Source organism: Lissotriton vulgaris, chromosome 11, assembly GCF_964263255.1.
Source record: "Lissotriton vulgaris chromosome 11, aLisVul1.2, whole genome shotgun sequence".
In the NCBI taxonomy this organism is placed as follows: domain Eukaryota; kingdom Metazoa; phylum Chordata; class Amphibia; order Caudata; family Salamandridae; genus Lissotriton; species Lissotriton vulgaris.
This window is the reverse complement of record NC_141699.1, coordinates 252230478-252257760: the sequence shown is the minus strand read 5'-3', so window position 1 is coordinate 252257760 and position 27283 is coordinate 252230478. Positions and strand designations below refer to the sequence as shown.

Genomic DNA, 27283 nt, shown 5'->3' with positions numbered 1-27283 from the left:
GGAAAACACCAGCACCCCAGTGCTAGCGCAAGGAGAGTGAAAGGCTGCCACACCCTCCTGCATGGTAGTGAGGCAGAAATGCAAGCACCTCCTATGCGTGACGGGGAAAAAAAGGAAAAACAACAAGCTCTCCTGCGCATTATTGAAACCAAAGAAAACCATGACCACGCGTTCCCAGAGCGTGTCGCGAGGGTGAAAGTAAGAAGGCGCTCCCGCGCTGTGGAAATACAAAGTAACCGCGACCACGCGTTTCCTGAGCGTGTCGCGAAGGGAAAACAAGCAATGCGCTCCTGCACGTTTTGCCAGCAAGGAGGACACTTCAGTGCATCAGCGTGGCCCACGGGTCACTCGTTGAAAGGTGGCCTCTGAGCTTCGGTGCAAATGGTGCTCTGGTCTGGGGCTTCACGCACCCCAGTGCACAACTTCGAGTTACCTCGTGAAGTGAGGGCAGCTTGCAAAATGCAGGATTTCCAAGAGTTCCGGTCTCGCGTGTCCGCCACGGGTCTCAGCTTTGTGAGCGAAGGTCGGGGTCAGAGATGTCTGGAAGTCTGTGTCCTGAGTCGCAGATTCTTCGGGATTCGGCAGGAGCCTCGAAAATGCAGACCGGCAAAGTTGCTGTTGGTGCCTGTTCGAACAGGGTGGTCACTCCTTGACCACAAGGGAGATGTCTTCCGTCTTCCAGTCGTAATGGAATGTCGAAGATCCAGGATTTATGTTTCAGAGTTTTGTCCAGGGTAATCTAAAGTCCTAGGGACTGGGTTCCTATACTTATACTAAGTTTAGGGGCTGGACTACCTTTAAGGTCCCTCCTATGGGTGGACCTGGAAGGGGGTGGTAACACCCCTTTCCCTTTGTCCAGTTTCGCACCAGAGCTGGGACAGAGTGCCCCAGCAACCGGTTTGAACTGGGAAATGCATGGCGCACCTAGTGTGCCCCAGGCAGTGTCTGGAAAGCATTCACTGAATGCCGCCCTCCCTGCCCCAATACACAAAAGCATGTCTGGGGAGGTGCCAGCACCTCCTTGGACAGGAAACCTGTTGACCAGGCCTCCCCTGCCGGAGTTTCGTTTAGCAGCAGGAGGACAGACTCGTGTCTGTGGCAGCAGCATCCATTTTGTGATGCTGGGGCTCTGTTTAACTTTAACCGGGTAAACCAGTAACTACATGTCTTCTCCCTCTAGAAGGGTGGAATGCTACCCCTGCTGCCAGAGGGGGGTAGTATTCCAAAGTGTTTGACACCTTACACAACATGTTTTGATAAAGCCAAACCAAAGTTAGCATTAACCGCAAGGATTATAATGCACTTAAGAGTATATGGTATGGCTATATCCTAGAACAGCTATAAGGAGATAGTTTCCGAAAGCTCCAGAGGGGCTCAGCTCATGCTAGGGTACCCTCTCACATAAAACCAAGCACTCTGCCTCCAGGATTGTTAAGGCCTGCCATAGGAGTGACTTGTAGGTGTAAATGTGTCTATATGTATATATAGATATAGGTATACTATATCTAAGTAAGGGGTGATTACACCACCTTACCCAGGCTGTGTGAACAGACCTGTGGTGTCAGTTTGGAAGGCAAACCAGGGATGGCACAATACATGCTGCAGCCCCTGGTAGGCCTAGGGTGCACCTATGCCCTGGGTACCTAGGGTACACTATACAGGGGCTCATAAGGGTAACCCAGTAACCAATCTGGTATGTACCTAAAGTACATGGTGCCCATTTTATAGAGAAAGCAGATAGACTGAGGCTCTGAATAGCAGGGTCCCAGGCCAACTAAGTCGAAAACCAGCAAATCACCAGGCAAAAAGTGGAGGTAACCATATAGTCAGATATCCACCTTCCTACAGGTACTGCATCACATATTTGTAGTCCAGTTGGCGCAGCCTCTGCCTCATGTCCCAGTAGGATCCTCTTCGCCGTTGCACCTCTCGTGAAAAATCTGGGAAGATGCGCACCGTAGAGTTGTGAACTTGCGTGTCTTCCTTGAGGTGTGCCTGGGTCAGGATGTGATCTTTGTCTTTGTAACGTAGGAGTTTCGCTATCCCCACTCGTGGCGGAGCTCCTGGCAGGGGTGCCCATTCTAGGGCGAAGAAGTTCGATAATCCGTCTGTTGCTATCTCTTCTTTGAGCCACTTCTCAAGGTAGGCCGTCATGTCGCTGCCTTCAATTTTTTCCTGTAGGCTCACGATCCGCAGGTTGCTTCTGTGTGATCTGTTTTCCGCATCTTCATCCCTGTCCTCCAGTGTCCGTACTTTTGTTTCCAACAGAGCCATTTGTTGTTTCATGGCAGTGAGCACCGGTATTGCTTCAGCGAGATCCCATTCATTTGAGTTGACCCGGTCTTCCAGTTTTCTATGGTCCTCTCGGAGCAGCCCAATGTCTAAGCTCAACAAGTCAATTTTACTTTCCAGGCGCTCACTGGATGTGGTGATAACCTGTAAAATATCCTGCAGTTTGGGGACTACAGGGTGTATCCCCTGCTGCAAGTCCTGCCCGCTCTCGTCCGCAGGTGTGTTCATGGTGGGGTCTTCTCTATTCTTCTTTTTGGGGGGTTTCACCATGTTGTCTTTCCGTCCTGTGGTGCTCCGGGTATTGCGCATGCTCATGGGGTGTTGCAAATCATCTCCACCTGTCGCTAGCCTGTCCCCTCCAGCAAGCGCTCACCCGGATGCCTCCGTCCCTCACCCGCCTGATGGTGGTGCCAGTCACTGTGTGATACACCAAAACTTTTAACCCTATGCAAGAAGCGCCGCTCCAGGGCCCTCCTGACCTCCGTCTGCAGCGCCCGCTGTCCCAGGCAAAGACCAGGCCACCCAATACTCCTCACCGGGCAAGGTCTTCTCCGCAGGTGTTTGCGTTCTCCGGCCCGCATCCTAAAGTCATGCGGGGGGAGGCAACGCGGTCTTCGTCTCCCCATCCAGCGACGCACGAAGGTGGCCCGACATCCTCCTCAGCTTTGTCCCCGCCTGGGCCCACAGCTCCGCCGCCCCACACACTGCCACACTCGCTCTAGGCAAACGTCCCAAAGGGCCCAACAAGCGCCTCCACTCCCCTTCCAGTTATGTACTCCATAGGGCTTCATCTAGTCACCTGCAGTACTCATGGTGTCTCCAACATTTCACCTTGCTTATCTCTAGATTTGTGATTGTGCCATTTTTCGGACCTCAAACGGAATCTTGTACTGCCTCCCCTCCATTCTCCCTATCCCCTCTCCTGTCCGGGTGATCTTTAGTTTGGTCTTCCCACCGCCGAGTCGTATGTTGAGGTCCTCTACGTTCCCTGTGACTGTAGGGGCTCAGCCTCTCCACTTATCAGGGGGTCCGCTGTATCTCCCCGGGGACTTTCAGCTCTCTTGCATCCCCCCTGCTCCTGGCTTTGACTTGTGCCCCTGCACAGTGAATTGCTGTGGTGGTGTCCTGTTCCTCCTGTATGTAGCATGTCGTGGGGGCTCATTGGTCCGTGCTACCCCCCAGCACAGTACTAGCTTCAGCGTTGGTCACTCTTTGCTTAGGGGCACCTGTCTCTCAGGTAATCTTCACTAATTGCTCCTATACATGGCTTGTCCCAGTGCCGGTTATGCTGTGTGCTTCAGACCAACCTGTCTGCCAATCCTCCTGTCCGGGTATCCAAGTGACGGCTCTCCTTCACCTCTGGGCTCTTCACCTGGGGTCCGTTCCCCGGCGCTAGGCTTGGAAAGGTAGGTCCTGCTCTCGGCACCAGGCCACACAACAGGCTCTCGTTGGTTCTCTGGTCAGTTGTTTAACGAAGGCTATCCTGTCCAGAGGGACAGTCACGCCGCCTAAGACATCATTCTTTCAAGGTCCCCTGTTTGGGTCACTGAGTGGTTAAAAGTACAGGACTAATCTTCTCTCTGGTTCCACCATGAAAGAAAGAACTACGCATTCCTAATTGACGCATGTTGTTCAGTAAAGTCATTCATTGGTGAGAGGTAATTTTTTGTTCAGACATCTAATCTCTGGAACTCTACCTACACTATAAAAGATAATTTAGAGTGAGCTGGAGTTCTGGAAAACCGAAAAGACATAGCTTGTCAGGTGAAATAGTTCATTTAAGCAGTCTGATCTTATCTCACTGTCATTTTTTTAGTGTGCTTCGAGCTTCAACTTAGACACAGTTGGACCACACTTCCTAACTTTACACATAATGCTCAGTATTCATACAAAGGCTGCACCATAACCCACACGCAGTATGCACTGCAAACTAATGAGTAATGATGTACGCCACCATTCTATAATGTGCACTCAGGCCTCTTTAAAGTTATGAAACACTATAAAAATGATACTGCTTGTTAGTAAAGTGTATCTAAAAGATGTTCACGCTTTACCCAGTGTTACCTAGCAGAATCAGCAGTATTTCTGTGGAGCTTGTAGTTATTTCCAAGCGTTTCATTGGCATATGTTAGAACCAGTAACAATCACATGCTATTGTCTGTAATTTCATGCCTAGTACAGATGAGTCTCTCGGGAAATAAAACTGTGTTCTTTCCCCAATTGAGACTCTCATTACATCCTAAGTTGTAGTTACCATGGGAGGAGTTATGGTTTTACCATTGCGATCCTCTGAATTTGTATGAATGTGGCTGTAGTTTGTAATGGTGTTCTTACGCTTGTTGGACACTTTAACGAACTTGTTATATGTTGAAGCATGCTTTATTTGAGTGGATGTAGGGAGCTAAACAAATCAGCAAAGCGAGGTAGCAGAAAAAGCAACATCAGGTGTGGTAAATGGTCCTTGTTTTGAAAACTCATTGCTCGCACTTTCTTACTATGCCATATGTTTGTTTGTCTTACAGAGATGCTGAAGCCACTAGATGTGATATTTATACTGGTGAGTTTGTAATCCATTTGAAGAAAACCTTTTTCGTGTATTTAAATATTGACCATTACTTCCAGTCAGATGGTCTTCAAAATAATATACATAGCAAAGAATAATTAACATTTGTAGTTATGGCAGTTACTGTGTGCAGAAGGTTTTCTTTATTTGCATGGGGTCGATTCCTGCTTGGTAGGGTAAAGGTGATGTACCTAAGTGGTGCTTATAACAGGTAGCTCCCATCCTGTTGTGTGTGATAAGGGGATCTGCAATTTGGGACTCCTGTGAGATGTCAACAATGGGCCCTGGTCTTTTGGACACAAAACCAATGTCATTCTACTGGCCCACACATCGGTGTTCTTTGAGATAGGCCAAGTCTTAATTCATGAAATATGCTCCATTCTCTTTCTGTGAATAGGCCATGTCTTTGTACCGAATAGATAGACCCATTTATCCAGTATTGGGGTATCTTTCATAGATTCACATGCTTAGAATCATCCCCACCGAAGAGGTTGGAGTCTCGCGGTATAACAAAACATATACATTATACAATAGGCTACTATGCACAGCAAAGTCACTACATTAACCTATCTTAGTCCTTTTTGCAAAAAGAACCAAACTTGGAACACAGCCAATCATACTGCAGCACCCTTTGAGAACCTTCCACAGAGGCAAACCCTCAGATTTTCTACCGCACCTCGTGTGACAGGGAGTCTCCCTGAGCTCTGCTCAGTTTTTTCCTTACCTTTGTGAGTAGATATGTCTGACTCGAAAAGCTTGTTCTTGCCTTGCTCTTCATGTGGGAAGAAAAGATTAAATTTTGAGGATCCCCTTAAAGAATGTACATATTGCCTTTATCCAGCTCACAAGGTCAAGGATTGCAGGATCTTAAGAACCTTCCCTGCCAAGACCTTGAAGGACAGAGAAGGAAGACTTTTGGTTTGGCTGGAAAAGTTGAAATCTACATCAGAGGTGGTGTCTGGAGATTAAGGCAGCGTAAGTCCTCAGGCGCCCACCCATCAGGCCAAGAAGAGGGATAGATCTGGAGATCCCCCTGAGAGACAGAGTAAGACCCTGAAGTAATCTCATTCAAAGACTGGTCACTCTTCCTCTAAAAAAGAGAGGCCTTCATACTCTTCAGAGGTAAAAATGGGAGAAAAGGTGAAGATTTCTCTGAAAACTGCCTCAAAGCAGCAGAAACCCTTTCTGAGCCTCCATCGACATCGAAAACTGCTCCGTCGACGATAAAATCTCAAAAGATGATGGATTCCTCGACGTCGACAAAAAGTCTCATCGTCGACGAAGACTCCGTCGACGGCACCGCCGAAGATTATTTCATCGCCGCCGACGATGCCAATCTCGTTGACGCCTACGTCGTCGTCGACATCCATGCCGTCGACGATTCCACCGCCTTCGACGACGATACAGCTTCCGTTGACATGTACACCGTCGATGATAATACAGATCTCGTCGACGAGCCCACCTTCGACGACACTACCGTCGACGAGCCTACTGTCGACGGCCATACTAGGGACACATCTGCTTCTAATTGCAGCATTGGCACTTAAAAAAAAAAAATCATGGACAGATTATTTTTTGTTCTTCCGACACAAGCTCGTAATCGTAATTTCAAAGTGAGATGACACAAGTTGAGGCACCATCAATTAAAAGTAAAATATTATTGCCATCTATATACTCAATACAACATATATGCAGACTACAAAATTGTCTTCATCCATAAAGTGCATGGGTCTTGTAGTCCATGTAGTTCCACAAAGTGTGAACTTCAATATGTTTAGCAAATGTATTTTGTGGGCTCATTATAATATAATTTCATAAGCTAATAGAACAATTGGTTTCAGTTGACACCTGGTCCATGACACTTTGATGTTTTTAGGTCTCGGCCTATTCCCATTCCGCAGGAATGGAATAGGACGAGTCTAATGCCGTCAAACCAACACTTAAACCCAAGTCTCCCAAAACGCGGATTTCAACCAGTTCACGTGAATCACGTGACCACCAGCACGCGCATTTCCCCACATCAAAGCCATCAGTCTCGAGCTGGCCTCACTTCTCCTTCCCCCTAATTGCTCACACTCTCCATCTGTTGCAACACGCACTAACCAGACAGCCCACTCCCTCCCACTCCAGCGCGCGCCCCATTCTCTCTTTGTTGCCACACGTATTAGTAGGCAGCCCACCCCCCTCCCTCTCCATATGGTAGCTCGAGTTGCAGGCAGCCCACCCCTTCCCTCTACAGCGCCTGCCTCCTCTCTGCCCACGCATCGCACAATTCACTCACTTTCTTTTGCCACAAAGCCCTCACAAGCGCACACTCACATTTGTCTTTAAAAAAAAACTGCATTATAGGGGGCATTTTGCTTTTCCCACTTTATTCCTGCAATACGTTAAATTTTTTAAACTAGTCTTTTATTCTGCTTCATGCAGTACCCGAGAGTCGCTGTACTATCTGCTAATTACTATCTCCCTAATTACATCCCTGTTCACGGCCGCGAGGCCGTGCTTCAAAGGGATCTGCAGTCCCGCCCCTAAAAGCTTCTTTCCTGACTCCACTCTTCCCCTCCTCTTTACTTTCCTGGTTTTCTTTCTGTTCTCTCTTCGTATCCCCCCTCACCCCCTCCTCTCTCTTTCTCTCTCTCTCTCTCTTTCTCTCTCTCTCTTTCTCCCTCATTTCTCTCCAACTCTAGCCCTTCGTATCCCTTTCTCCCTCTATTTCGCTCCCGGACTCTATGGTCTCTGCCCTTTTCTACCACTCTCTTTTCTGTTTGGGTAGATCTCCGTATGCCTGTGACGTCTCCTGCTCAGAGTTTCTTGTTTGTTTTGCTGCACGGTGATGTAATAGTTTATTTATTGCTGCAGTCATATGGTTCATATCTCCTTGGGCACAAATTCGTTTTCACTGATTGATTAGTATATTAGTCTGCTCACTGTTATACCCCAAAGCATGTAGAAATAGATACGTTTCCTCAGTTGGGCTAAGCGACTGCACCACCTAGAGGCTTTTCAGGCGCTGCCATTCATATAGTCTGACAGCAATAGCCTGTGCTTATCGTCTTGTGTTTTTGTTTCTCACAAGGACCGCAACACGAGCGTTTGAGAGTGTGCATAAGTTACCAGTGCCTGGGGTTAAACTTTATGCAGTACGGTTACTTCCTGGGAACAATCGCAGCACACTTGTGTCGTACCAATGCTGTAAAAGTTGTGCTCTTTGTCATTCTTTGTTTCAGATGTACGAACCCCTCAGGATCCCAGCACTTACGTCATCTGCCACTCTGAAATTGCACAAAGTTGAAAGTGCTTACCATGTCAATGTCATGTTCCTTTGAAGGGAGCCCTCAGGGCTCAAACTGTAAGGGTGATTCAGAGGGTCCCACCATTTCTTAACCTAGCCCCATTGCCCAGTTAGGTTTCGGTTTCGGCTGCGCGCATATCAAAAGCAGCACCGGACGCCCGTCAGCCACCTGTTTTCCTTATCTTGTTAATTACTTTCGGGTATTGCAAATACAGAATTTGTATGTGCTACCAGTTTATGCAGTATGGCTAAAAACTCGCTCTCTAATACATAAATATGTGCTCACTCTTTATCATGGAAAGTTTAAGGGTACACAGGTGTGTTGACTTTTCTAATTAGACAGGGTATTTAAATGGACACTTCTCCCAACACTGTCTCTTCTGTTCTGGACCAGGATACACGAGGGAACACTTTAACAGAGGAGGTGAGCCCGCCGTAGCTGACGCCTGAGACTTTGTCGTTTTGTCCGTGGGGTGTACCTTGGGAATAGATTGCTGTTAGTCTAGCGACAGGATTCTCTCACGGGGAGGCTGTTTTTTCAGAATTTGTCATTAGTTTATCGATGTTCACTGTGGAGATGGACGCAGTGATTACGGAGTTTAGGACTCTGCCCTAGGGCGGTTTTCAGACTTTGGAAATGTATTTAACCACAGGGGAACGATTTGTGCTAGCAGATTGGGAATATGCCTATGAAGTGATATGGATAAGAAATAGGCTATAAAATGGCACTGCAACATAACTGGTATTTGGCCATAATATTAAGATGGGGTGTAGAGACCATAGAGCTAATGGGGTTGGTGTTGAGTCATGGACAGTGCTATGAATCGTGTAGTGCTTGTAGCTTCATAAGCTCACAGGCTTTCTCTCCTTTTGTCATACCCCACAGCCATCTGTTGCTTTGCGCTCGGCCTCAGGCCGGCATTTCTCCTCCCCTAATTATTCACTACATGGCCGGCCGGCACATCTAAGGCTGCTGCTCCCCATGCATCTCGTCACCCTTCCTCCCTTGTTGTTCTTTGTCTGCTGGTTTATTTTGCAGACCGTAGTTTTGAGTAAGTACTATGCAAGCAGCTTGAAACACCACGCACCATTCCCTCTTAGTTCCCGAGTTTGCACGGCAACACTTTGACTTAAAATGTAACTCCACTGAGCCGCTTTCAATTCTAATGTAAAGGAGTAGCAGAGTTGAACGCCACTAACACAGTTCATGGCAGTGTGCCTTTATTTATTTATTTATTAAAGGTGCAGCTTTCACCTTGAGCTTGCATTTCTTTGTTCAGAATCAGCGCCACTTTCATGCCCCTTGATTAGTTAATTAAATACTATTAGTTTTGTGTTTTCCTTCATTACAGAAAATTAAAATAAACACCTGGCTATAGTATGAATGCAGCTCATTACAAGGAGAGCCCGGGTGCTTAATTTTGTGAAACAGAGTTTATCATGATTATATTGTACACTACTCCGGTGTGGTGGGACTGGCTGACTCACTCCATTGTGGTTATGAAGATGAGCATCCAGACGCCCTGTGCATAGGAACAGCTGCCTGTTCGTTTTCACTACACCCTGGCACCGGCTAACTCTCTCTCTATACCCTCCCAACTCCTTTTTTCCCCCTTCATCGCTATTGTATCCCTTCAACTCCGATCTTAGCACCTACACATTCCAAAAGGACAGGCCCTCCCTCCCACTCGCTGGCTCCCCCTGTAGGGCATGGCTGGTTATCAGCAGCTCTGGTGCATCTTCAGGTACCCGAAATTGAAATGTATAATTCTATTCATGGCCGACTCTGTACTAGAATCAGCTGCCTAACCAGTGATGTGGTTTTATGTCTTCTAACATTGTGACACATTCGCCTCATCTCCCGCGTTCATTCTTTCCAAGGAGAGCCAGTCACTTTCTTTCTCTGGTTTCCGCTCGATTTTCTTCTACATACTGGATGCTCCATTTCCTTCTCCATCATGGGTGTAGGATGACCATTGCCAGGCACTATTATTAATTGATATGTACAATGCTGCAGTGGAGATTGTTCTATGACCCTCACACCCCCTCACCCTTACCCTCACCCTCACACCCCCTCACTCACCCTCACACCCCAACACCCCCTCACTCACCCACCCACACACCCTCACCCACCCCACTCTCACACACCCTCACCCTCAAACCCCCTCAACCTCACCCTCACATACCCTCACCCTCACACCCCCTCACACACCCCCTCACCCTCCCACCCCCCACCCTCACACACCCTCACTCACCCTCACTCACCCTCTCACCCTCACACACACTCTCACCCCCTCAGCACCACCACATTACCACTCAGCACCACCACATTACCACTCAGCACCACCACATTACCACTCAGCACCACCACAGCACCACTCAGCACCACCACAGCACCATCACAGCATCACTCAGCAGCACCATCACAGCACCACTCAGCAGCACCACCACAGCACCACACAGCAACACCACACCACAGCACCACCACAGCACCACTACATCACCACTCAGCACCACCACAGCATCACCACAGCATCACTCAGCAGCACCACCACAGCATCACTCAGCAGCACCACCACAGCATCACTCAGCAGCACCACCACAGCATCACTCAGCAGCACCACCACAGCATCACTCAGCAGCACCACCACAGCATCACTTAGCAGCACTGCCACAGCACCGCCACAGCACTACCACAGCACCACCACAGCATCACTCAGCATGACCACCACAGCATCACTCAGCATGACCACCACAGCATCACTCAGCATGACCACCACAGCATCACTCAGCATGACCACCACAGCATCACTCCGCATGACTACCACAGCATCACTCAGCAGCACCACTCAGCACCACCACAGCATCACTCAGCAGCACCACCACAGCATCACTCAGCAGCACCACTCAGCACCGCCACAGCACCACCACAGCACCGCCACAGCACTACCACAGCACCGCCACAGCACCGCCACAGCACCACTCAGCACCACCACAGCACCACTCAGCACCACCACAGCACCACTCAGCACCACCACAGCACCACTCAGCACCACCACAGCACCACTCAGCACCACCACAGCACCACTCAGCACCACCACAGCACCATTCAGCACCACCACATTATCACTCAGCACCACCACATTATCACTCAGCACCACCACATTATCACTCAGCACCACCACAGCACAACTCAGCACCACTACATTATCACTCAGCACCACTCAGCACCACCACAGCATCACTCAGCAGCACCACAGCATCACTCAGCACCACCACAGCACTACCACAGCACCACTCAGCACCACCACAGCATCAGTCAGCAGCACCACCACAGCACCACTCAGCATCACCACAGCACCACTCGGCACCACCACAGCACCACTCAGCACCACCACAGCACAGCACCACCAAAGCACTACCACAGCACCACTCAGCACCACCACAGCACCACTCAGCACCACCACAGCATCACTCAGCAGCACCACCACAGCATCACTCAGCAGCACCACTCAGCAGCACCACCACAGCACCACTCAGCAGCACCACCACAGCATCACTCAGCAGCACCACCACAGCATCACTCAGCAGCACCACCACAGCATCACTCGGCAGCACCACCACAGCATCACTCAGCAGCACCACCACAGCATCACTCAGCAGCACCACCACATTATCACTCAGCACCACCACTTTATCACTCAGCACCACCACATTATCACTCAGCACCACCACATTATCACTCAGCACCACCACATTATCACTCAGCACCACCACAGCACCACTCGGCACCACCACATTATCACTCCGCACCACCACAGCACCACTCAGCACCACCACATTATCACTCCGCACCACTCAGCACCACCACAGCACCACTCAGCACCACCACAGCATCCCTCAGCACCACCACAGCACTACCACAGCACCACTCGGCACCACCACAGCACCACTCGGCACCACCACAGCACCACTCGGCACCACCACAGCACCACTCGGCGCAACCAGAGCACCACTCGGCGCAACCAGAGCACCACTCGGCGCAACCAGAGCACCACTCGGCGCAACCAGAGCACCACTCGGCGCAACCAGAGCACCACTCGGCGCAACCAGAGCACCACTCGGCGCAACCAGAGCACCACTCGGCGCAACCAGAGCACCACTCGGCGCAACCAGAGCACCACTCGGCGCAACCAGAGCACCACTCGGCGCAACCAGAGCACCACTCGGCGCAACCAGAGCACCACTCGGCGCAACCAGAGCACCACTCGGCGCAACCAGAGCACCACTCGGCGCAACCAGAGCACCACTCGGCGCAACCAGAGCACCACTCGGCGCAACCAGAGCACCACTCGGCGCAACCAGAGCACCACTCGGCGCAACCAGAGCATCACTCGGCGCAACCAGAGCATCACTCGGCGCAACCAGAGCATCACTCGGCGCAACCAGAGCATCACTCGGCGCAACCAGAGCATCACTCGGCGCAACCAGAGCATCACTCGGCGCAACCAGAGTATCACTCGGCGCAACCAGAGCATCACTCGGCGCAACCAGAGCATCACTCGGCGCAACCAGAGCATCACTCGGCGCAACCAGAGCATCACTCGGCGCAACCAGAGCATCACTCGGCGCAACCAGAGCATCACTCGGCGCAACCAGAGCATCACTCGGCGCAACCACAGCACCATCACAGCATCACTCAGCAGCACCATCACAGCACCACTCAGCAGCACCACCACAGCACCACACAGCAACACCACACCACAGCACCACCACAGCACCACTACATCACCACTCAGCACCACCACAGCATCACCACAGCATCACTCAGCAGCACCACCACAGCATCACTCAGCAGCACCACCACAGCATCACTCAGCAGCACCACCACAGCATCACTCAGCAGCACCACCACAGCACCGCCACAGCACTACCACAGCACCACCACAGCATCACTCAGCATGACCACCACAGCATCACTCAGCATGACCACCACAGCATCACTCAGCATGACCACCACAGCATCACTCAGCATGACCACCACAGCATCACTCCGCATGACTACCACAGCATCACTCAGCAGCACCACTCAGCACCACCACAGCATCACTCAGCAGCACCACCACAGCATCACTCAGCAGCACCACTCAGCACCGCCACAGCACCACCACAGCACTACCACAGCACCGCCACAGCACCGCCACAGCACCACTCAGCACCACCACAGCACCACTCAGCACCACCACAGCACCACTCAGCACCACCACAGCACCACTCAGCACCACCACAGCACCATTCAGCACCACCACATTATCACTCAGCACCACCACATTATCACTCAGCACCACCACATTATCACTCAGCACCACCACAGCACAACTCAGCACCACTACATTATCACTCAGCACCACTCAGCACCACCACAGCATCACTCAGCAGCACCACAGCATCACTCAGCACCACCACAGCACTACCACAGCACCACTCAGCACCACCACAGCATCAGTCAGCAGCACCACCACAGCACCACTCAGCATCACCACAGCACCACTCGGCACCACCACAGCACCACTCAGCACCACCACAGCACAGCACCACCAAAGCACTACCACAGCACCACTCAGCACCACCACAGCACCACTCAGCACCACCACAGCATCACTCAGCAGCACCACCACAGCATCACTCAGCAGCACCACTCAGCAGCACCACCACAGCACCACTCAGCAGCACCACCACAGCACCACTCAGCAGCACCACCACAGCACCACTCAGCAGCACCACCACAGCATCACTCAGCAGCACCACCACAGCATCACTCAGCAGCACCACCACAGCATCACTCGGCAGCACCACCACAGCATCACTCAGCAGCACCACTCAGCACCACCACAGCATCACTCAGCAGCACCACCACAGCATCACTCAGCAGCACCACCACATTATCACTCAGCACCACCACTTTATCACTCAGCACCACCACATTATCACTCAGCACCACCACATTATCACTCAGCACCACCACATTATCACTCAGCACCACCACAGCACCACTCGGCACCACCACATTATCACTCCGCACCACCACAGCACCACTCAGCACCACCACATTATCACTCCGCACCACTCAGCACCACCACAGCATCCCTCAGCACCACCACAGCACTACCACAGCACCACTCGGCACCACCACAGCACCACTCGGCACCACCACAGCACCACTCGGCACCACCACAGCACCACTCTGCACCACCACAGCACCACTCGGCGCAACCAGAGCACCACTCGGCGCAACCAGAGCACCACTCGGCGCAACCAGAGCACCACTCGGCGCAACCAGAGCACCACTCGGCGCAACCAGAGCACCACTCGGCGCAACCAGAGCACCACTCGGCGCAACCAGAGCACCACTCGGCGCAACCAGAGCACCACTCGGCGCAACCAGAGCACCACTCGGCGCAACCAGAGCACCACTCGGCGCAACCAGAGCACCACTCGGCGCAACCAGAGCACCACTCGGCGCAACCAGAGCACCACTCGGCGCAACCAGAGCACCACTCGGCGCAACCAGAGCACCACTCGGCGCAACCAGAGCATCACTCGGCGCAACCAGAGCATCACTCGGCGCAACCAGAGCATCACTCGGCGCAACCAGAGCATCACTCGGCGCAACCAGAGCATCACTCGGCGCAACCAGAGCATCACTCGGCGCAACCAGAGCATCACTCGGCGCAACCAGAGCATCACTCGGCGCAACCAGAGCATCACTCGGCGCAACCAGAGCATCACTCGGCGCAACCAGAGCATCACTCGGCGCAACCAGAGCATCACTCGGCGCAACCAGAGCATCACTCGGCGCAACCAGAGCACCATCACAGCATCACTCAGCAGCACCATCACAGCACCACTCAGCAGCACCACCACACCACAGCACCACTACATCACCACTCAGCACCACCACAGCATCACCACAGCATCACTCAGCAGCACCACCACAGCATCACTCAGCAGCACCACCACAGCATCACTCAGCAGCACCACCACAGCATCACTCAGCAGCACCACCACAGCATCACTCAGCAGCACCACCACAGCATCACTCAGCAGCACCACCACAGCATCACTCAGCAGCACCACCACAGCATCACTTAGCAGCACTGCCACAGCACCGCCACAGCACTACCACAGCACCACCACAGCATCACTCAGCATGACCACCACAGCATCACTCAGCATGACCACCACAGCATCACTCAGCATGACCACCACAGCATCACTCAGCATGACCACCACAGCATCACTCAGCATGACCACCACAGCATCACTCCGCATGACTACCACAGCATCACTCAGCAGCACCACTCAGCACCACCACAGCATCACTCAGCAGCACCACCACAGCATCACTCAGCAGCACCACTCAGCACCGCCACAGCACCACCACAGCACCGCCACAGCACTACCACAGCACCGCCACAGCACTACCACAGCACCGCCACAGCACCGCCACAGCACCACTCAGCACCACCACAGCACCACTCAGCACCACCACAGCACCACTCAGCACCACCACAGCACCACTCAGCACCACCACAGCACCACTCAGCACCACCACAGCACCACTCAGCACCACCACAGCACCATTCAGCACCACCACATTATCACTCAGCACCACCACATTATCACTCAGCACCACCACATTATCACTCAGCACCACCACAGCACAACTCAGCACCACTACATTATCACTCAGCACCACTCAGCACCACCACAGCATCACTCAGCAGCACCACAGCATCACTCAGCACCACCACAGCACTACCACAGCACCACTCAGCACCACCACAGCATCAGTCAGCAGCACCACCACAGCACCACTCAGCATCACCACAGCACCACTCGGCACCACCACAGCACCACTCAGCACCACCACAGCACAGCACCACCAAAGCACTACCACAGCACCACTCAGCACCACCACAGCACCACTCAGCACCACCACAGCATCACTCAGCAGCACCACCACAGCATCACTCAGCAGCACCACTCAGCAGCACCACCACAGCACCACTCAGCAGCACCACCACAGCATCACTCAGCAGCACCACCACAGCATCACTCGGCAGCACCACCACAGCATCACTCAGCAGCACCACTCAGCACCACCACAGCATCACTCAGCAGCACCACCACAGCATCACTCAGCAGCACCACCACATTATCACTCAGCACCACCACTTTATCACTCAGCACCACCACATTATCACTCAGCACCACCACATTATCACTCAGCACCACCACATTATCACTCAGCACCACCACAGCACCACTCGGCACCACCACATTATCACTCCGCACCACCACAGCACCACTCAGCACCACCACATTATCACTCCGCACCACTCAGCACCACCACAGCATCCCTCAGCACCACCACAGCATCCCTCAGCACCACCACAGCACTACCACAGCACCACTCGGCACCACCACAGCACCACTCGGCACCACCACAGCACCACTCGGCACCACCACAGCACCACTCGGCACCACCACAGCACCACTCGGCGCAACCACAGCACCACTCGGCGCAACCAGAGCACCACTCGGCGCAACCAGAGCACCACTCGGCGCAACCAGAGCACCACTCGGCGCAACCAGAGCACCACTCGGCGCAACCAGAGCACCACTCGGCGCAACCAGAGCACCACTCGGCGCAACCAGAGCACCACTCGGCGCAACCAGAGCACCACTCGGCGCAACCAGAGCACCACTCGGCGCAACCAGAGCACCACTCGGCGCAACCAGAGCACCACTCGGCGCAACCAGAGCACCACTCGGCGCAACCAGAGCACCACTCGGCGCAACCAGAGCACCACTCGGCGCAACCAGAGCACCACTCGGCGCAACCAGAGCATCACTCGGCGCAACCAGAGCATCACTCGGCGCAACCAGAGCATCACTCGGCGCAACCAGAGCATCACTCGGCGCAACCAGAGCATCACTCGGCGCAACCAGAGCATCACTCGGCGCAACCAGAGCATCACTCGGCGCAACCAGAGCATCACTCGGCGCAACCAGAGCATCACTCGGCGCAACCAGAGCATCACTCGGCGCAACCAGAGCATCACTCGGCGCAACCAGAGCATCACTCGGCGCAACCAGAGCATCACTCGGCGCAACCAGAGCATCACTCGGCGCAACCAGAGCATCACTCGGCGCAACCACAGCATCACTCGGCGCAACCAGAGCATCACTCGGCGCAACCAGAGCATCACTCGGCGCAACCAGAGCATCACTCGGCGCAACCAGAGCATCACTCGGCGCAACCACAGCATCACTCAGCACCACCACAGCATCACTCAGCACCACCACAGCATCACTCAGCACCACCACAGCATCACTGATTCAAATATGTTCTCTCAATGTTTCAAGCTTTATTACAAAGGTCACAAAAAGTTGTTAATATTTCACTTTTGTTCTTGGTTTTTCGTCACAATAAAATACAATGAACATAATCTTCACAAAAGTTATTTACAAAAGTTTAGGCTATTGACATTGTAAATTAGAATCACTTTTATTTAAGTATTAATTATTTTAAAAAATGATAAGCCATTGTTATTTGTAGTATCAATACATCGAAGTCACGTTAAGACAAAACTCCAACCCCACCCTCCAACTCCACCCTCCAAATCCACCCTCCACCTCCAACTCCGCCCTCACTCTATCTATCTTATAATACCAATAGCTCAAACTTCCCTAATGCGAGACCTATTGCATTGCAAATGCTTGTTTTTAAAGGCTTTCCAGTAGTGGCTGAAAAGAATCTAGCTAGTTTATATTTTCAGTGATGTCCTGTTTAGTAAGTACCTTTTGCTTCTGAATAATTTCTTAAAACATAATAAAAGTTGTGCATCAAATTATAACGGATCTTAGTCACTGTAAGATAAATCAGAAACCCCTATAATCCTTCTGAATGCAAACCCCTGTTATGGTCACCACAAGTCAACAGACTTTCCCCTTTAAGTGATAAGTGGCTCTTCACGTTAAAATTTAAAAAAATTGGTCAGGGAGACAATTGACCTTTTGAAGAGGGACTGAATGTACCTGAAATCTATTAATTTATCTAACTTTTAAAATGTGTTTTTGCATACAGTTAAAGTGGTACAGTTAAACATTGAATTTTCAGTCTATTGTCTCATTCATGTGCCCAACCATTCCATCTCTCCCATTAAAATCTGCTTTACCTCAGGAACCATTTAAGTAGTACTGCTCTTTCTATAATGAAAATATAATCTATAAAGCACTCCATTGCACCTTGGGTGGAGGTGCTAGATGTGGGTCTTTCTTTTGGATGCCTAAAGTTCATGTCTGTTCCTTGCAGTGCAACGGGAGGACCTCCGAGGGGGTTACATGCTGTGTTTCTTGGATGATGGAGCTGGAATGGATCCAAGTGAGTAACAACAGTAGGTCAGATGTATATTGTGGTAGAGAAAATGTTTTATGGACAACTGTCGTACTAAAGTCAGAAATATGATTGCTACATGAAATGAATAGCACTGCAACTGTGTTCCCCAGATGTAGTCCTCAAGCATGGATGCACAGAATACATTTCATTACAAAGATCTTTTCTGCTTGGATTTGATGTAGATTCACACACTTTGCATTCTCAAGCCTTGTGGTTAAACACAGAATTGTCTTAGGAGGTTTTGTTACTATTACAATATAACAATACTAAACATATAGCATTAGTCATACAGGGTCATATTCATAGAAGACCCATTTATGATGGTATTAGACACCACTTGGTGCTTCAGCTGAAAAATTGTTTCAGAAGTAAATTTTGCAATTTAATGGAACAATCGAATTAGTAGTTTATTTTCCAAAAGCCACTTATACCACCAGAAAGGAGTCTAAACACATTAAGGAAAAGAAGGACTTGAGGAGGCAGGTTGTTTTAATAACTAAAGGCATTAAACGTGTGAAATAAAGTGCGTCTTTTTTGTTTGATCACTCCCACAAGTTTTGAACTGATGCTGCTGGTTTTTCGACTCTAGTGCATTGAGCTCTTCTGTCAAGGTCCCTGTGCGTTTGCTGTGACCCTCAAAAGTGTATATGTAATTGGTTAAGCCCTGATTGGCATAGTTAAGGTACTTATAAGACACTAGTATATTGTACCCCAGGTACCCCGGACTAGTAAGTTGTTGCCAGTAGACTGCAGCAATTGTTGTGCCACTACTGGTATGACAAAGTGAAAACATCACTCTAGGGGCCCGATGTAGGTAATTCTAAATTACCACTTCTAAAATACCGAATCATACCGATTCGGTATTTAAGAAGTGGTAAATTAGAAGGGGGGAAATGTAGGTATTTCAGATTCATACCGAATCGTTAAGATTCGGTATTTACCAATTCTGTAAATACCGAATCGGTAAAGCCCATTGATTCCTATGGGCATTGCAGCCCATAGGAATCAATAGTCATTACCGAATCGGTATTTATCAATTCGGTAAATACCGATTTTTGAAAGGGTGCAGGGGGTGTCACTTTGACACCCTCTTGCACCCCAATTCCGGACTTGTGTGCCATGTGGCACACAGACATGCCCTAAGGGCATGTCTGTGTGTCACATGGCACTGGTGTGCATGCACACATGTGCATGCACACCTGGATTCAGTATTTTACCACCCAATTGGATTGGGTGGTAAAATACCGATTCTTAAAGCCCTGTGGCACTCTGACATGTGCCAGCTACATCTGCATTTACAGAATCGGTATTTTACCGAGTCTGTATTTACCGATTCGGTAATTTTACCGAATCGGTAAATACAGAATCGGTAAAATAGCGATTCTGTAAATGCATGCCCTACATCAGAAAACCTTAATACCGGTTGGAAACGGCCGAATTCGGCCGTTTCCGACCGGTATTAGGGCACCTACATCGGGCCCTAGGTCTTCTATCGCAGCCTAACTGGAAGCTTCTAACCTGCCAACATAACATGGCAAAATATCCCTTTTGCCAGGTGCAACCCTTCCTTTTTAATAGATCAAAGGGCTACCATATTGCTCCCTGGACCCAGCAAAGAGAAGCACCAAAGGCTGAACTGAACCAGCTGAACCTGGGGGACCTGCATATAGGACTTTGGCTGCTGTGCCCACTCGTGGAAAGGAACTTGCACCTGTGCCAGGACAGAAGAAGTGACTCCAAAGGCTAGGTAGCTAGCCCCCTATTAAGCATCAGGGCTTTATAAGCCAAGGAACCTTGCACCCTTCGAGAGCTCAGCTGCCCAGGAATGCCTGCATGCCGCTGGATGAAGAAGAGCACCCTGGGAGACCGGGTCCTGCCCTACCTGTAGCGGAAGTCAGAGTGGACCCTAGTCGGTCTCCAAGAAAGATTTACTTACCTGCAAATAACCGTGGAGGCTGCTGTAACTGGGAGGCTAGCTGATCAGTGGTGACTAGAGCGGCACTGGACTCCATTGGTGCATAGTTGGAGATAGAGGCAACCCCTGATTTTCGTGGATCCAAGAGTGGCCTAGGTAGGCTCACCACCCCTCTTCAGTATCTTCAGCATCCTGCATCTCCAACACCTGGACTACTTCTTTTTTAGATCGAAACAAGAGCTAAAAATACAGAGAGAACCCTGAAATTGCTGGATCCAAAAGGTAACTGTCTCTCGAGACCTAAGCGGTCCGTGTGACTGACTCCCAACATGATGTGGCCTGTCCAATAGAGTATTAGTAGCTATTTTAGCCCGTGGGCTGGAAACAGCTATGTAGGAAACTGCCACTTTTTTTACATGATCACCTGTACTTTTTGGCTGGTATTTGATGCAATTTTGACTGAAGTGCACTGAGTTCCTGCTACCCAGATCCCCACTGGCAGTGCTCTTTTCCAAAAACAAGGTAACTTCAATTATACCCCAAGTGGCAAGATATTTAGCACTTCTGCAAGTCCCTAGTAAATGGCACTCTGGTACTTAGGGTATGGGTATTAAAGAGGGTCCCTAACGTCTGCATTATTTATTGTGCCACCCTAAGGGACCCGCCACCAGACTCATTCAGCCTGTCATTGCAGGCTGCGTGAAATGGTGCAAACAAATGTGAAAACACGACATGGCACACACCCTGTGTGCTATGCCCACAGACGCTGCATGCAATATATGTAAGTCACCCCCTACAACAGACCTTCCACCCTAAGGCTGGGTGCATTTTATTACATATGAGGACATATCTGCATGTCTATCCTGTTTCCATAAAGGAGATTTGCTACATTTGAACTAATGATCCTTATATAATATGGTACCCCACCGCCTCCTCCTCCCCACCCCCCAGCACATTAAGTTGTTTGCTGATGACAACCAATTAACGTAACAATTCATATTATGCCTGGATAGCATTAAGAATAAAAGGAACTTGTGCACTTTATACACAAAATCTTCCTAAAGTTTTTCAGTACTAAAATTACATGTAGTACTATTAACCATCTGATTGGCACTCAATAAGTCTAAAAAGCTAATGGATAATGGTGCTTTTTTTAACTTGCTGCCCTAATGTTACGCACCAGTCTCTGAGGTGGAGACATTTACCGACTGAGGTTTCTTACAGGATTTTCTTTCTCAACAGGTGAGGCTGCCAGTGTGATCCAGTTTGGCAAATCTGCAAAGAGAACCCCAGAGTCCACTCAGATTGGGCAGTATGGCAATGGACTAAAGTCGTGAGTAAATGAATAGTTAGTTCAAATCCTTGGAAAACTCATGGAAACTTAAAAATTACAGAGGCAGTTGAAGTTATGGACTATTCCATTTATTGGAAGCCTCTAATACCAATATAAAAAACTGTCTAATTTCCTTATTGCAGTCCAGTTGTGACCTCGCTCGTTGGCTGTAAAAGGAAAATAGCGTAGCTGCTCAGCTGTAATAACTTATTATAGTTTACTTGTGATGTTATATTGCTTGCTCCTGTGGCAGCAGCCAAGCTGAAAACAGTTCATGGAACATCATGATGACTGCAGTTTAAAGACTTCATTTTTATGATTTGTTTTTCAAAAATGAACAGTGATCAGCATAAAGGAAAGATTTATTGTATCATTTATTTTTTGCATATTATAGTTCATTAGTGAAGAGAAAGAATCTCTGCATGTTACTAGGCCTGGGTGGTGAACATCGCTCTGTTCGTGAAGTTTGCAGAGTTTTCTGCACTCCGTGAGTGCAGAAAAGTCCGCTCCGCAATATGCAGCTGAGTTTTTTCCCGGCTCGCGATTGCGAACTGTAAGTTAGCGATCGAACTCAGAGCGTGAGCTGCCGCTCGGGTAGAATTTCTACCCGAGCCGCAAGAATACCAGCACAAACTACAGTTCGCACTGCACTCCGCCACTCGAGGAACTTCGTGGAGTTTTTTTTGTAACTTCGCGGAGTTCCGCGTACCAAAATGCTGCGAACTACACCCAGGCCTGAATGTTACTCCTTCTGAAGTAAATAACGCCTGTTTAAATAGCATTGACATTAAACTGATTGAAATATGTTTGTGCAACAAATTACTAAATGCTTTTTTGTGTGTTTCATTTTGCTTAACTGAGTCCACTTTAATTGTGCACGTCTGCTGTCATGTTATCTCTTTTATATGCAGAAGCCAGGACACCAACGTTTAAGCTGCTTGAGGGATGTGTGATTTATTTGACCATGTATTATAAGCATTCAGTATCTTCTGCAATATGTTTTTTTTTTGTAGAGTATTATATAGTGCAAACAAGACCCGAAGAAATCGGGTATCAGAGCGCTTTACATAGCGCCAGTTTTGTTACATGAGAACGCATTCAAACCTCATGGCCATCAAGACCTGTCACATATACGGCCACTCCACAGAGTTGAATGCCTGCTCCATATCAAGGGATACCAACACATTATCAGAGTCCGCTAGGCAGGGAGCATGCCAGACATGTGCCAGCTGTCCTAAATTATAGGTAGTATCCGTCCAGGGATAAACCCCGCTTGGTCTGTGTGAATCAAACGTTTCATATAGGGGAGGAGGCGGTTAGCCATAATACCACTCAGTATCTTGGCATCTTTATTCAATAAGGAGATAGGCCTATAGGAGCTTGGCATATCAGGGTCTTTGTCTTTTTTGTGAATCATAGCTACTAGTGCTTCACTCATAGTGGGCGGGCAGCAGCCATTCTGCACCATCTCATTATAGACTGCAAGTAGTCTATCCACTAAGAGCAGCGCAAAACTCTTATAAAACTCTGCCAGGGGTCTGTCCGACCTCAGACTCTCCGCCGGTTTAAGGCGTCCGATAGCCCCAAGAATTTCTTCCTTAGTGATTGGAGAACCCAGCGCCTCCTGCTCTTCTTTGGTGACAGTGGACAAATGTACTGTATCTAAATAGTCTGTCAATTGGCTCAGCCCCAGGTCTACCTGGTTAGTATAGACATTCTCTAAATGTGTTTCCAGAGTGTCTGCTATAATCCTCTGTGTGTAGTGTAGTGTTCTGTCCGCAGTACGTATCTACAGTATATGAGTAGCTGGTGCCTTCTGTCTGTCTCACAAGGCGTGCCAGCAAGGCTCCAGCTTTGTCTCCCTCCTTATATAGGCATTGACGGTAAGTTGTATAGACCTATTTCTCCAGTCTGCGAAGATCTGCCATGAGTGTTTTGTTGAAGTATCCATCTTCTCTTTGAGTACAACATGTTTCCTTCGCGTCGGTCCACTCTTTCAATTTCTAGGGGTCTGTGCTAAGTTCCATCTGTAGTTTTGCCAGCCTAGATTCGTGAAGAGAAACATTTTCTTTAGTTGGGACCTCACCCCATAAACAGTTTTTATACAAGCTCGTCTAAAAACAACTTTCATAACTTCCCATTCAGTAGCTCGGCTGGATGCGGTCTCCCAGTTTTCACTAAAATAGTTACTCAATTCTGCCATTATCGTGGCCAGAAATTAAGGATCAGTTAAAGCCTCCGTTTTCAAGCGCCATAATGGGATCTGAGGTCTGATCCTAGTAGTCCCATCTCCAGAAGGACCTGGGAATGGTCTGACTGATATCTTGTTTGATATGTCATACCCCCAACCAGGGGCCCCAGTTCAGAGGAATAGAACCAGTAATCTAATCTGCTGGAAGTCCCCGTAGCAGGCATATACCAGGAGAACTGTCACTTAAGGGGAGAGCGCTCCCGCTATACATCCCTGAGTTGTAAGCCCTGCAATATACGATGGAGCGCCAGTGTCATCTTTGGTTTTGTGTGCATTTTCGAGAGTTCCCTATCCAGAACACAATTAAAGTCCCCAGTAAATCGTATTGGAGCCCCAAGATATGGAGAAGCCACCTCCAAAAGATCGCCAAAAAAGGAGGCGCTATCATTATTCGGGGTAATACATATTTATAATGCAAATTTCTGTACCATCAAGCCTCCCATGCAGTACAACAAACTGGCCATCCACATCTACCACGTGTTGTAAGTATTGGAACGGGAATCCCGGTGCTACCCATATGAGGGCACCCCTTGCCCCCTTTTCCTCAAACATTTTATGGAATCACCCCAGACATGGGTCTCCTGAAGGCACGCCACCGACACTCTGTATCGTTTCAGGTAAGCAAATATTTGTCTATCTTTATCGAATGTAGCAAGACCGCGTACATTCCAGGTAAATAATTTAGTCATGGTGGACGCCATAGCGTTTCCCCTTCCACACTTCTCCCGGCAGAGTCCCGCCCCTCTCTCAAGACATTAGGCGGTGTCCCCTGGTCGTGCGACCCTTGGCAGTTCACAAAGTACCCCACATGAAGGAAGGCCCAACCCCAACAATGAACTTCCCCAAAAGTCCCCCTCACCTTTGGCATCATCACATTTTCCTCCCTGGCAAACCCGTGCTCAGTGAGTGCACGTAAACAACGTCCCATTCCCTTTTGGTAAACTCTACAAATTCTAAATAACACAACTATATTAACTGCAGTACGCTCATACAATGTGAGTTCCTGCCCATCCCACCTGGATCCACAGAAGTGAGTGGCAAGCAGCCGAGGTGTGAGGGCAAACCTCCAACTCCATCGGCAGGTACCAGTCACTGGGTGGCACTCCCCCGTTATAGTGAACATTGTGTATGGAAAGAAATGACTATGCATTAATGGAGTCCCTCTGTATTACACCTCAAACCCACCATATCAGTTCGATCTTACCAATCAGAAGTGTCAAGGAACTTAAAACCGTTTCGACCAATCTGAAATCCACAAATGTCTCCACTCAGATAATCGATAAGCTCATATACTCCATCAAGAAACCAAACCTACAGAATAGAAAACCTTGCCACCAGTGGCCGTCCCTAGAGACAATAAAGCTCAATGATCTAAAAGAGCCCTCAACTATTTCTCCGAGGATTACACTGGACTTAATTCTAACAATCTTGTAACAGGACCAGCATGACTCACTCATCCATGAATTCCACTAAGTCTGGTGTTCTTGGGACCGTGCCTACACAAGAAAAGGCCAAACTCTTTCTGTTCAACACTTGGGGTGGTCATGGTTCTTAGTTGAGACAAGCTTGCTTGAGTCCGGGATAGGGTCCGCACTGCACGTTTGTGGAATTTGGGATGGAGCTGTGTGTTGGAAGCCATGTTTGGCTTGAGGCTTCTAGAAGGAAGAGGAGAGGTTGGTGAGGGAAAGCGGACCACATTATAACCTTTTGATGAGGGTATTGTTGGGTAGAAGTTGGGGAGAGAAGTTGGCCTAATGGCTAGGGCGTTCGACGTTGAATCTGAGGAACTGGGTTTGAGTCTCAGCAATGACGCTGAACATCCTGTGATTCTGGGCAAATCACTTAATCTCCCCATGCCTAATAAAAATGAATTTGTCCTCATGTAATGCAACTGGTGCTATGTAAAGCACTCTGATACCCGATTCGGGTCAAGTTTGTGCTATATAAAACTGTAAAACTCTGTAAAATAAAAAAAATGAGAAAGTAATTTTGAGGGTACTGGAGGAATCTGGCAAGAATGCTCTTTGTGGTAATGCGGGAAATCAAATGTAAGAGAAGGCGTGACGGGAAGTTGTAGAATATGGTTGGGCCTTGAAAGTGGGTAGGTAGTGTGTGTGCTCTGATATTGAGATTGGTCTATGGAGAGAGTGACTGGAGCCTGGCTGAGAAAGTTGAGGGGCATTGCAGACTCCTTGCGTGGGGAGTTAGGCTGTGGAGATGATGGCTAGTTTACCTTTGATTTTAAGGGGAACCATCTTGCAAAGTTGCCCCTTTTAGGGTGGTTGCTTTAAATTCAGTTTTTTAGGACTAATCTGCTGGTAATCTTGAGCTCAGCACTGAGTGTCCAGTGTGTGTGTTTTGACCACTCAAACAAGTTGAATTTAGCTTAAAACCAGATTGTCACATCAACTTTCCTATAAGCCCATAGCATATTCTGCAGAGGTGAACCATCGCAGTTAAAAACCACTTGTGGACTGCTACACTTAATAAAGACCACTGCATTTATATTTAGAGGCCAGTTAAGACTCATCCCATACTGTAGGATGAGGAATCTTGTCAGAGGGATTTTAACGAAGATTAATGGAAGGTGGACTTGCAATAGGAAACGGTTCAGATTCAGTTGTCAAGTAAAGAACCATTTGATTGCTAGTATCTTAGCTTCCCAATGTTGTGCGAGACGAGACTAGTGTGAGCCCAGACCACTGAGAGGCAGGGCCTAGTAGTAGAACCGCTGTCTGAGCTCAGGTAGCCCCTGTAGGACATTTCTCTCTATTTCAACCCTTTGATGGACTTCTCTCACCCTCCAGTGTGTTCCACAAACCTTAGAGTTCTAAAAACAAAGATGGCAATCCTTGAGGTAAAAGCCAGAGAAGATGAGAAGGTCAAGAGTTGAACTGCAAAAGATCAGCCTTCAGCAAGAGGATAAGGATATGAGCATCTAGTGAGCAAGCAGGGCTCAGCTTTGAAGAAGATGAGGCTTACTTCCACTGCAACTTCCAGAGTATCTCCATCTAACTTCTTCATGTCTCAACTTTCCCAGACATAGTTCCCACCTACACTAGTGTTGCAGATATGCTTGCATAAGCTATGTTCCTCTGCATGTGAATCTTTTTATTGGTATATTTTGATTTGTGTTTATCCAGAAACATCTTCTTTTTGTTTAAAATGAGCC

At 49.2% G+C, this 27283-nt stretch overlaps 1 protein-coding gene across 3 annotated transcripts in view; it reads left to right on the top strand.

Moving 5' to 3' along the window:
- MORC2 (MORC family CW-type zinc finger 2) overlaps window positions 1–27283 on the top strand; it is a 322812-nt gene that overhangs the window by 52728 nt on the left and 242801 nt on the right. For all 3 annotated transcript variants that reach the window (XM_086943169.1, XM_086943168.1, XM_086943171.1), the window contains exons 4-6: window positions 4815–4849; window positions 18529–18597; window positions 21770–21860. In XM_086943169.1, the coding sequence (XP_086799295.1) occupies window positions 4815–4849; window positions 18529–18597; window positions 21770–21860 (195 nt within the window). The remainder of the gene's footprint in view (window positions 1–4814; window positions 4850–18528; window positions 18598–21769; window positions 21861–27283) is intronic.